Source organism: Alligator mississippiensis, chromosome 8 (assembly GCF_030867095.1).
Source record: "Alligator mississippiensis isolate rAllMis1 chromosome 8, rAllMis1, whole genome shotgun sequence".
Classification (NCBI taxonomy): domain Eukaryota; kingdom Metazoa; phylum Chordata; order Crocodylia; family Alligatoridae; genus Alligator; species Alligator mississippiensis.
In genome coordinates this window covers 12,348,436-12,360,857 of record NC_081831.1, presented here as the reverse complement: position 1 = coordinate 12,360,857, position 12,422 = coordinate 12,348,436, and the positions used below count along the sequence as shown (strand labels likewise).

The 12,422-nt window shown below is 45.2% G+C and overlaps 1 protein-coding gene across 1 annotated transcript; it reads right to left on the bottom strand.

Moving 5' to 3' along the window:
* Positions 1–239: 239 nt before the first annotated feature.
* On the bottom strand, positions 240–12,415 carry NUP85 (nucleoporin 85). The gene is made up of 19 exons (XM_006269257.4): positions 12,333–12,415; positions 12,156–12,246; positions 11,458–11,620; positions 10,665–10,735; positions 9,848–9,891; positions 8,934–9,003; positions 7,710–7,831; positions 7,153–7,287; positions 6,596–6,718; positions 5,947–6,078; positions 5,494–5,600; positions 5,032–5,115; positions 4,762–4,827; positions 4,095–4,246; positions 3,887–4,004; positions 2,809–2,909; positions 1,689–1,840; positions 976–1,062; positions 240–437 (listed from the first exon to the last, which is right to left on the bottom strand). Exons 1-19 carry the CDS (start codon positions 12,363–12,365, stop codon positions 336–338), a joined length of 1,953 nt encoding a protein of 650 aa, XP_006269319.2. The 5' UTR covers positions 12,366–12,415; the 3' UTR covers positions 240–335.
* Positions 12,416–12,422: the final 7 nt, after the last annotated feature.

Genomic DNA, 12,422 nt, shown 5'->3' with positions numbered 1-12,422 from the left:
GACTCAATCCAAGAAGGCAGAGGCAGGCATCTTCTGGAAGGTGAACACTTCCAGCCTGCGGTTTGGTTTGAAAGGTAGGTGTATGAAGCATTGCCTTTGCTTATATTAAAAGCTGCCTTGCGGTGTTCCAAGCCAATACAAAGAAAGAACTTTAAGGCCAGTTCTTTGCTGAGGCAAAGGAAACTGCAGGGACCCTATCCAGGGTCTCCTTTGAAATGAGGAGAGAGACCAGCTAGATGTATGTGAAAAAACAAGACATTTACTCTTAGAAACACCATCAAGTTTATGTACAGTATGCCACAGAGGAAGTATAAAAATAATGTGTTGGCCTGATCTCAGGACCCTTCCAACGTGCCCTCTTTCACAATGGCTCGGGCAAGGTTTCGTGCAAATGCGAGTCTCAGCATTTCCACCTTGGTTGTCTCAATGTCGTCATCCTGGAAAGGAGAAGTGTTAGGGAGACAGCGATAAACACTGACACGGCCCTGGGTGCTGCTTCTCTTAGGTGGCTGTTAAGCAAGGGTTTTTTCCATGTTCTAAGAGGATCAAACCAGGTTTCCTACATCTTCAGCCCAGCAGACAGGGCAACTCAACCTCTTTCTTCCCCTCCAGAGCTTTTTGTATCTAGCAAACAGTTGCCCATTTGATGTGGGCAAGTGCAGTAGTTTGGTTCCTTATATAAAGTGTGTATCACCCTTTTGCTCTAATTTACAAGTTATTTTTCCACAAGGAAAATGCTTGTAAAGGTAAATGATCACGGAGTACCCCTTACAAAACAGCACAGGGTAAGGGAAACAGACAGGGTTTTGGACAGATAAGGACATGTTGATGCCTCACAATATCCCCTTCCTTGCTGTTTTTCAACTGCTCATGGAAGGTCCTCCAGCCTCAAGATCCTGGACCTTCCCTCAGCAACAAGATCCATCTCACATACCAATGGATTTGTTATCTGGGTGTCCTCACAATAGGACTTACCTGGAGTTTTCGATTATCCAGCTTTCCTGCTGTCAGGTCTTCCAAGCACCGCATCAGCTCATATGTCTGCTCAGCTGAAAATATTACCTGCAGGACATAGACTGCTTACTGAATGCTAACTGGTTAGCACAGGGAATCCAGTTTGGGGCAGGAGAAGCTGATCAGAAAGAAGAGCATGCCCTTTGCCCTCCCCTGACTCCACTTTGAGCCTTTGGATGTTTGTGGGTCTGGTACTTAAAGCTGAAGTTTTCTGAGCCCACCTCAAGCCACTATGAAGTAACATTCATTGCTGGAAAACCCCAATTCAAGCAACTAGATAAGCCTGCATGATGTCAAGTCCTCAGCAGTACCTTGATTCTACTATTTTGGAAGAAAGGGGCTGAATGCAGTCCTAGTCATTCCCCAGCCTGCACCACCTGCAATCCTACCACAGATAAAACAACTGCCTAGGGCACACAGAGCCGAATTCTGCTGCAAGTGCCTGCACCCTTATCTCACGGTTGTGCCCCTGCCAATTCTATATTGCTGCTGTACACATGACTTTCAGATGGCCATATGTTTCTCAAAGTTATATTACCCGTTTGCATTGGGAGCATGGAGAACTGCTCGGAGTTCCTGCTCATTAGATCAGCTGTTTGGAGATACTCGGTCAGATCCAGTCCAGAAAAGGAATGGCCTATGGGCGGATTGCTGTCTCTGAACGTTAGTCTCACCTCTTTCTGCTCCAGCAAAGGAAGAGCATCAGTGAGTAGAGTCATCCAGAAGGAGCAAGGAGCAATATGAGCAGTCATCAGCATCAACAGCAACTTGGCAGCTTCAGAAAACCGCTTCTCGCCATATAACCGATGGAATTCCCGGTACTTCCCTGTGCAAGTGGAAGAGGGACCAGGGGCAGGGGGTGAGTAAAACACATCAGCACCTGGCAGAAACATCCCATGCCTGAGTCACAAGACACTAAGCAGGCAATTCTCCCACAAAGTTCCTGGTAGAACTTCCAGCACCTAGAAGTAGGACTGGGCCACAGTCATTGTTGGATAAAATTCTAGGATCTAGGGTCTGGAGGAGCTCAAATGCAGCAGGCACATTTCTTTCTAGGCTCAATCACAAACCGTAATATTAAAGTGCAGAGGAGCGATTCTGAATTGTCACCCTGGAGGGATGAAATGCTGTGGTCACCCGGAAGCCAGCCAAATTTTTGTTCCTAGTCGAGATTCTGGCATTATAAATCAAATGTTCTAACTGCCAGTAGCTCCCTGGGAAGTTGCATTTCAGCTCTGCTTCCTGCCTTGTTGGTTCATGAATCACCAGAAGCCACAGCTGAGCAATCTCAGGTTTATGGCAGCTGAAAGGAGGAGGAAGTTGCGGCTGTGCAAAGGAAATTGGATGGAGCCCTTCCAACACTCGAGTTCCTGTGTTATGGGGAGCCCTCCTCACTTGTGTGAGCTTGTCAATGTAACAGACCATCAGAAGATGGTGGAGATCTTCAGGCAACAAGCAGAACTCTCCTATACTCAATGTACTACAAGCCACTAAGCTACCTTGTATTATCTAATGTGGTTTTCCTGGTTCTGGTTGCTCACTCCTCAAAGGAATCCCTAGGAGGTAGGGGTAGAGTGCATGGTGGAAGAATCCCAGAACACTTGGCTGCTCCGGTAGAAATAATGCACAACAGGCACCAACTGTGATGCTGGTCGAGGCACCAATAATAATTTGTTTTCCTTGCCATCCTCTAACGCCCTTGGGATGGAGGGAACAGAGGGAATGGGGAGCTCCAAGCAGTGCCGGCAGAGTGGGCGTTCTTTCAGGAAGCATTTGGTGGCAGAAGGTTCTCACCAAGAAATGTCAGGCGATCACTAAGCAGCATGGATGGCCCCAAGTTGTCAATGAGGTCCAGGTCTGAGAAACTGCCCCTCTCACAATAATCCTTCAGGAATCTAGGGAGGAAGAGGCATAAGGTCCGAGGGGAAGTCCCATATTACCTCCTGGGCTCCATTTTAGCTGTCTTCAGTTGGGCTCTGGAAGACCCATAGGAGTGGAGCGACAATGCATGCTTAATAGCCCTCTCCCCATGCTGCTTATTGTTCAGCAGCTCAGGAAGATTTTTGCTTTTGAAAGAAAAGGTGGGAGAATCCGGAAACAGCCCCAAGGCAAAGCAGCACAATCAGCTCTGCCAGGTCATAACAGCAGCTCTACTTTCCTGCGGCACAAAGGAACTGATAAGCAGCTTTTCATTTGCTCAGGCAGCGGCTTTGTTATGCTGCTCTGCTTCTTTTACCTTCTGTTAAAGCCAAAGGAATCTCCTCCCACTGGCAAACAGCAGAGACCCTTTCCCACAGAGCTCAGCCCTCAGCTGAGCCTCACCTCTGACCCAACCACACATGGGTGCTTGCCCCTCTCCCCCACCTGGCAGAGCTTAAAGCACAGACTGACACTCTATGATTTCTCAAAGATCATACAAAGCTGCAAGCAAGCCAGGAATAAGCCCAGATCTCTTAGGCCACTGCTGGGGAGCTCGTTCTCCTTTAAAAAAAACAATCCCTTTCTTTACAATCCACTACTGAAGAGTTTATTCAGTACAAAACTAGGGCTTGCTACACAACTGGCCATTTTATCTGGCCACTCCTGTTATCTTTAGATTGCAAGGGGTGAGGAGGCAGGACAAAGGAAAAGGGAATGGCTAGAGAAGGATATTGTGGATGTTGCACAATCCTTGATCTCTGAAGAGAGCCAAGGATGGATTTAATTCCCTAGCACAGAAACTGTAATCAGTTGGTGTGCTGGGGGGCAGGGCTCTCTTAGGGGCAGATAATCCCAAAGAGACTTCTCAGGACAGTCTCCTCCTCCCCCCTCCCTCCTCAGCAACCGCAGTCTCTAGAATGTCCAGCTTAGTCCGGAGAGTAAAATGACCCACCTGTCTGATATGAGTGTAGCGAAAGCAGCGTCCTTGGCTCTGATGCTCCAGGACAGGGCTGAGCCCAAGCGATTGTTGCGCAGAGCTTTCATGGCCATGATTTTACAGATGCTACGAACTTTGGGACCAGGGTCAGAGAGAAAAGAAAGTCAGGATTCGACAGTGACACCGGGGTCACTACAAGGGAAAGAATTCAGCAGTCTGTCACCTTGCTCGTGCATCTGTCTCTGCTCACAGATCCTCAGCACCTTGAGGGCTTTCTGCTCTGTCGTCAGGGGGATCCGCTCAATGTGAAGCTCTAGGTAAACCCTGCCATACTCAGAGCAGTGGTCAAAATAATCGACCCCCAGCTGCCACAGGCTACAAAAGAGGAAGGAGAAGGGTCAAACATCTCAGTGGCAGGAGACTGCTCTTACACAGAAAGAGCTCTTAAATATGCATGTTGTTAGAGCCACAAATGGGATCTGAATCAGGACCCAAAATGACAGCACACTGCTCATCTTCTTTCTCCTGGGGTACTTCAACAGGCCCCCACCCTTTGTGTAGCTGCTGTTACCTAGAACTGCAATTCTGGACTATCCCTTTATCCCACAGGCTGCTCTGTGGGCTCAGATGCAGAACATGAAATGCTTTATTTGTAACATCTCTGATTAGACAGAGCAAAGCACTAGCTGGGACAGGATTTTTCCCCGATGGAAGTGCTAGAAGAGACCTGCTAGTTTTCTCATGATCCTGGTAATGGAGTACACAGGAGCTTGTAAAACAGCATTATCTAGGACCCCTCAAGTGGATCCCTTATCTGACCTGTCTTTCCCTTCAACATGAAGGTTTCTCTTTTGTTGCCCTGGCATCCCGGAAGAGAGAGGATTTGCTACCTGTGATGGGAGAAGAGCCCCGAGGCGTACTCCAAAAGGAGGAATTCCCGCATATTCGAGCCAAAGCTGGAACAGAAAAGCAACACTTATTTCAATCCTAGATAGTGTTTAGACTACAAAGGAGTCAATCCTATGCCTACATAGCCCAATTTGAATTCTTCATCTCCAGTTCCCTGGTCCACTGCTCTTAAACCATGTTATCTTTTCCTTGCAGCCTTTTTGTTCCCATCCTTTGTCTTTGGGTGTCTGACAGCCCAGAGAGACACTTACTAGAGGTTGTGAGACTGCAGGAGCTTGCAGTGGTCTAGGAGGTCAGTCAGATGAGCCACAAACCACCAGTTGCTCAGGGCGATACTGCATTTGCAACAAGAAAAATAAAAACAATTTTAAGCCTGGAGCTGGCTAATGACACATTAAACTTATCAGGAGATATCTTCTACAGCTACAACAGCAAAGCACAGCTCTCCCCCAGCAGGTGGGCAGACAGGTTACATAGTGGCTTCATAAACCTTACATAACGGTCTCGTAATTGCTGATAGATACAGAGCTTCTTGCCGAGACTGTTAAAAGGTTTAGCAGAGAGGCTCAACCATCTTTATTCTGTGCACACGTATCCACAAGCAAGTAAACTGCTCTGTCTCAAAGATGTAAGAGGTGCTAGTTTATCACCAGACTGAGGATGGACTGGTAGTCCTATAAAATCCAGAAGTTAATGTCTTAATAAAACCTGACCTGCATTCCTTAATCACTTGATGGATCTCAAACTCAAAGGCTGCCATTAGGATGGTGTCCAAAGGCTCGGGGCTGTTCTCTCCTCCCAGGAACTGATCCAGGCTTGACTGCAGAAGCCCCAAAAACAAGACAAAGTGAATGCAAAAAGCCACAAACTGTGCAGAAGAGAGGAGGAAATCAGTTACCTCATCTTAACTCAGGCCTGTTTGGACTGGGGGTAAAGCCTTCTAAGGGGAAAACAAGTCAACTGAAAGGGTCAAGCAGAATTTGCCTCCACTTTTACAGGAAAAGCTCAATCTTGTAACTCAAGAAAAAGCAGCAACTCTTGTCAGATGCAAATGGCTTGCTCCTAGAACCTGATTTCCCGCTCATTGCTTTTGCCAATCCACTTCTGGACCCCATGAGAATTCAGCCCCCTCAGAGTTGTTTGGTATGCAGTGGCCTCGGACTTGCCTGGGCATAGAAGCGGAGTTCCACTGGCTTCACAGCTGGATGAGAGTACAAGAGACGGGTCACCAGGAAGTGGTACCAAGTAGTCATGAGCTCCTTCTTCTCCAGTATGGCATTCTCATCGCCCAGAAGGATCTAACAAAAGTGAGTACCCCGCTGTAACCCTTTGAATACTGCAAAGCAACAATCACACCTTTATTACTATTCCTTCCACTAATTGAAAGCATTATTCTGAGGGATCATCTCAGCCAATGTCATCAACCCCTAATAGCCACCTTCAGCAAGGAACCCTTAAAATTTCACAGTTAATTGGACTTCAAAGTGTGACTATGAGCTTAGTTCTACGATCAGCATTTCTGCCCATCTCATCTCACAGAGATGAGTCAAAGGAAAGGCAGGACAAATTATTTGCCTCAAGTTGCACAGGGTCTTTGACAAAAATTATTTGCTTCAAGTTGCACAGGGTCTTTGCAAAGTCAAGAGTAGGCAGCAAGAGTCCTGCCTCCAAATTGCTTGCTTTGATCAGCAGACACTATAGCCTGCCCATGTTTTACTTATGTCCACCCAGGACTCTTAATCTCTAGGATGGCTAGTGCAATCTTCAGATCCACAACCTTGACCATAACCCCCTTCTTTTCTAGCCAAAACACACCTTGCAGATGGATTCCATATGAGGATTAGAAGCAAAGGTTCCATCCTGCAGGTACCGCTGGCATTCCTCATGCCAGTGCTGCCATTTCAGTTCCATCTCTGTCAGAGTCTGGGTGTTGCCAAGCTATATATGGGATGCACAAGCACACAAAGAAAGGAAATGAACGGTATAGTCTATAAAACTCATTTCAGCTCAACTCAGTTTTACATGGTGCAAAGCTAAACATTAGACCTTACAGTAGATGATATATGCTGCCACCGAACGCTATCTGAAGCTTTTTGGTCACTAGCAATCTAAATATTAAAGTAACATACAGTAAGAGAACCCACATTAGACCCCAATGAAGCAGCGGCAGCCTTCCCTCCACGGGAAAACCACAAGGAGAGACAAGAAGTGATGTCTTTAAGGGTCTTCAAGCTAATTATGCAACACTACAGCCAGGAGGGGACAAGACTGATTACAAAAATAGCTTGATGAGCTATGATGTTATGTCAGGGAGACCCATAAGAGGTACAAATTAAACTTCAAAGTGCCACCCCCAAGGGCTGCATGCATACACCAAGAATGGGCATCTTCTTCATCAGGTCATCCAGTATTTTGCACATGCCCTTCGACGTAGGATTGGCGGTGGCCTCTTTAGAGAGCAAGTGGCGGGCATCCTCCATCCGGCCTTGAAGCACAAAAATGTCCACCTGCAAAAGCCATCAAAGCCTGTGAGCACCAACTGGGAACAGTACAGAGAAACTGGCCATATACAGAATCAGGCTGAAGGGGAATTTCAGTTGAGTTAGTGTGCGCTGTTTAAGAAAGTTAAGGGGAAACCAACGTTTTTAAACTTCAGAATCTGTTAACTCAAATGCTCACATACAGGACAACACAATGCAGTCTCCCCTACACTGTGCTGGGCCTAACATCTACCTTGATCTGAAATGGAAGGATCACCCTCTAGGGATGAGATGCAATGCGGTCTTCACACTTGATTCGTTCAAGAGCCTCTGGGTAGACACTAGCAACTAAGCTAAAGGTCACTTTTTCAGATGTAACCTAGCATACAATGCCTGTGGAAGAGGACACAAAGCACATAGAAACTCCTTCAGCAGACGTGTATACTCACTACATTCCAGAAGAGCTCATGTTTGGATGGATTTTCGCTGTTCAGAACTTCACGGACCATACTGTCCACGTCACACACGTGAAGTTGAACCCAGTCAAGGAGGTGAAGCAGGAGGTGACCAGCTGCAGTCAGAGAAAACATCTCTCCATTAGATTCTTGCTCTGCTGCCTGCTGTTTCCAGCTTCTAATGTTAGTAGGTGCACCCTGCGTTTCCTAAGAGCAAGAGATGGGGACAAGTCTGCCTATTTCTCTTGCTCATCCATATTATCATCTACCAGTCTCAAGCCCTAGCAGAAAATACACAAATATCCAGATGATGGAAATACAGCAGACTCCAAATTAAACTCAGAATTTTACAGATTGAAAAAGAACCCTTTGTCTACTAACTTTCTCTTTCACCCTGGCAAAGTTACTGAGTAACTATAGTGGTGTCATTTGCAAAAGACAAGTGCTTGAAGACACAGAAGGATGAACATAGATAAACCTTACACTGTCTACATGATGCACAAACTTATGAATGTGTTTATTTTATTCCCAATCTGATTTCTCTTAGCCTGAAATGAAGAAAAAAGCTTGTACCAAGTAATGAATATGTTCTCCAGCAACTAGTGTCAACACTTTGAAAAATCTCAGTATGTGAATGAAAAAGGGAAGTCAGTTTATGCAAAGAAATATGCTTCTACAAGCCATTTGGATTGGAATCCTAGGGTCAAATTCTCTGCTGAAATTGAGCTGAAGTGAATGAAAACACACTGAAGTCACAGGAGTTGCATCAGATCATTTGGCCCCTAATGGGTAACTGATACTTAGGAAGTATATAGAGTTGCTGGTTAAGAATTTAAATAGCATTTGTATTTGAGATTTTTCCTTAATTTTTGATTGTCAGGTGAAAACAAAGTCTGTTTGATGGCACTGTAATTAATTAAGGTCAGGTAACTAGAAACAGTTCCATTTCTAGGTTAAAATACACAGGGCACAGAAAGCAGGAACTGGAAGGAAAAAGGCAAATGATCTATTAATTTAGAATTCGATGCAAGATACAGAAAGTAATTCTTATCTCTGGCCAGAAGAAGGGACAGGTTTGTTGTTACTTCCTGGCATTAATAGTATGATTGCTGAAGAGATGGTAAGATGTAATAATTTCTACATGCTTTTCTAAAACAAATAGGTACATGAACAAAAAAGCCCCTCTCAATATTAACATCAGTATAGGTCTATTCTCACCTGGTGCCACTTCAACAAAGAGAATCTCACAGAGATTCCAAATCAGTTCCATTGCAGAGAGAATAGAGACCTGAGGAAAAACAGGAACAGTTACCAATGTATTAATCACTCCCATGCTTCCTAGCAAAAGCAAAGACATTTGAATAACATCCTCCCTCCTTATTGCTTAAGTTTCCTTCTTGTGGGTAAAAGAAATGGTTACTGACATTTAGAGAAGATGTGAATTACAAGGAGACAATGGGTCACCACATTTTCTTTATGTAATTGGGTTAAGTTTTAAAAGTTGTTTGTAAACTGTAATAGAAAAAAATCCTTCATTTGTGCTAAACACTGAATGGTACAGGAATTCTTTCTAACATTAATGCTCAAAGGCCTTGTACAGAAAAGCCTTAACCAAAAAGTGATTTACTCTGGTTCTGTAAAGCAACTCAGATCTGAATTTTAGAAGAGAAATACCAGTGATAAGATGCATCTACATCTAATACTTTTTGCTCTTCCTGGAAGATTGGTCTATTATTGCTGCAAGTTCACGGTCTAATTTTCAGGGATTGCTAGGAGACGCATCTGCTTATTTTGGATGTGGTATTTGAAGGGTGAAGTGAGATATTGGCTCACAGATTTTATAAAATGGTAAGATTGCCTCTCACCTGCAAAACTGGACATATACTGAGGTAATAGTGGGGGAGCCACAATTCAAAGGGGCAACTTTTCATAACTGTATAAATACATATAAATAAATGGCTCCTACAGCTTGTGTATCTGGCCATGTACAGCTGCGGGTACACAGAGCCAAATGACTAAAACAACCCAGATTCAGAACATATCACTGCCACAGTATGCTAGCCTTCGTATATTTTCTGGCAAGAGTTTACTTTCAGTTGTGACCAGGTTTCAAAAATATAAGGACTGTTTACCTGAGTGCTATACTGGTTGTGCAGGGCAGGATCCCGAGTTGAAACTGAGGAAGAAAAAAATAAATAGAAGTAGTCCAAACATTTGTCCAGACCTTTTAAACTGTATTTTAGACATGTCACACAGTGCTTAAAGGCTCATGAAGCAGAGTAGCACAGAAAAATAAATGACCATGAGTGATGCTATGTGCAAGAAAAAAACATGACTGGCAACAAGTATCATCATACTGCTGCAATCAGTCACAGAGAGTAGGGGCATTCCACTATTATAATGGTGCTATATTGTTGTCTGCTCTGCGGGAAAACCTGTTTCTAACCCTAAGGGTTCAGAACAGATCATAATAAAGAAACCACCTTTTTCATTCATGAAATGACAGGTGATTCAGAAGTCCAGCATTCTAAAAGGGACAGCAAGAATGACCCTTGACGCAGCTAGGTTAGAGTTGGGGTGCTAGGTTGCAAAGTATCTTGTGTGAAGAAAAATCAGCAAAACCAGAAGCAAGGTAAAAAAATAGAAAATGATCAGGTTTGCCAAGGAACTGAAAAATTTAAGAAAGGAATTGAAGAGTAGAGAAATAGAGTGGATAAGATTAAAAAGACGTAACCACAAGAGTAATCTTGCAAGTTCAATTAAAAAGTAATGCAACGATGTCTCAGCCTCTGTTCAAAAATCAGCATGGAATTTAGGGAGAAGAGCAGAACCCCCACTGACAATCAGAACAGCTTATTTTACGGTCATTTATAATAAAGAGTTGCAATAAGATTCAATGTATGGACTCAAACCTAGTCTGTTTGTTGTTAATGGAGAAAAACAACTTACTAGCCACCTGATGCATGTCCTCCATGCAGGCTCTGATGACTGACCGGTAGTTTTTACTTACTCCAACCAACCTAGCAAGAATAAAGAGGCCTTGTTTAGAGAGAGATGTATTATTGGCCATATGGCTACTGGACATTAGGATCAAGACCCTTCAAATTTTCTCTGCTCAGCCAGAAATTCACCTCCTGCACTGGAGAATCTAAATGAAGCAAGGGGAGTCCATATAGGTTCTGTCTGCACAAAATAATCTGCAGGCGCAGAACCTAACTTTATAAAATATATATTGAAAAGATTAGTTACGTAAAATTACTGATCAGCAGCAGCTCTGAGAACTTGAAACTCAGAAGTTTTGTTATTGGCTTCACTGCAAACGGACTTGTGTTTGATGTACAAACAGGAGCAATACGTTAGGCCTTTTTTGTACAGCATAATTATTAATGTACCACCTCCCTTCCTAACAAGACAGCCATGTGCACCAGTCCTAAGGGGATTGATCTCCTACCCCCTTGGCCAGGGAGGCGGCAACATTCATCAGCAGTAAAGGAGACTAGGCAATAATAAAGAGGAATAACAAAACCAAAATACATTCATTACTACGTTCAGTCAACAAGAGGCAAGTAGGTATTTATGTCTGATCACTTCAGTGACTCGGAGACACTTTAACAACGAAAGGGGACGTGCAAACATGCTACCTGAATTTTGCCTCAATAAGAGGATATTCTTGGGGGGGGGCGGCAAGAAAGCTGAATTGTCCTTTTTATGTCAAACTTATCAAGCATTTCCATCCACTCACTGTGCCTTCCTTGATTTCCCAGACAGTTCTTCCTCACTCCTCTGGAGCCCCACAAAGATGCCATGGGATTCATTGAAAAGTTTACGTAAGGTATGTAAGTATATGTCCTGATCCTTGCGAAGGACATAAATATAGGGGCAGCCAGGCCCTTTCTCCCCGTGTCCTGAAACAAATCATGGAAAGCCATCAGTTCATAAAACAACACGAGCGTTACCACTCTGCAGGGCAGAAGCACGCTTCTAGGCTTCACAAGTTAAAACCCAGGGTTTAACTGTTTTTAAGCGACACATGAGGATTAAGAAATGAGCCAGTAACAAAAACAGCGCGAGAGGTGCAGACCGACTGGATGCGATAAATATTCTGCTGGAGACAACTCCAAGTCGGTTCCCCTGTGATCAGTGTCCGAGTCCCTGCGTTCCTACACCTGAACGCCTACGGCTGATCAGCGCTGCTGGCGCTGAACTCTCCCCCTGCTCCTGCCCCGTTTGTGCTGCTGCTTCTGCCACGTGAAGGTGCAGTTTCCTTCCTTAACGGCCTCAACTCGGGGAGTCAGAGACGCCCTGAAAATCTCAGCTCCTGTTAAAACAAAACCTTAACCCTTATTTCTTTCTTTATTTATGTTCAGCATAAAATAGGGGGGGAGGATGGTAACCCTTATGTTGCTGAATAAGACGGAGGGGGGGGGGGTGCTAACCCACCTGCGCCGGGGAAGGCGGCCTCGCACACCAGCATTTCTCCGGGCCCCCACTGGAAGTGCAGCCCGCGGCCCGGCGCCACCCCCGGCACCACCTGTCAGGGAAGAACGGGGCGGTCAGGTCAGGCCAGGCCAGGCCAGGCCGGTGCCCTCCGCCCCACCCGCCCCGCCGCCTCCATACAGTGAGCGCCGGCTCCACATCCAGCTCCTCCATGGTGCCGCCGCCGCGCTCCAGCCCGGCCGCCGCGCGCCCTCGCAGAGGAAGGCCCCC

What these genes read in the sequence shown, in the direction of transcription:
- NUP85 (XM_006269257.4), bottom strand. Translation starts at nt 12,365, where the DNA reads ATGGAGGAGCTGGATGTGGAGCCGGCGCTCACT. An exon ending in AGAAGATGCCCATTCTTGGT is followed by an intron (nt 6,719 to 7,152) that starts GTATGCATGCAG and finishes TCCCATATATAG; the next exon opens with CTTGGCAACACCCAGACTCT. An exon ending in GAGACAGATGCACGAGCAAG is followed by an intron (nt 4,005 to 4,094) that starts GTGACAGACTGC and finishes CTGGTCCCAAAG; the next exon opens with TTCGTAGCATCTGTAAAATC.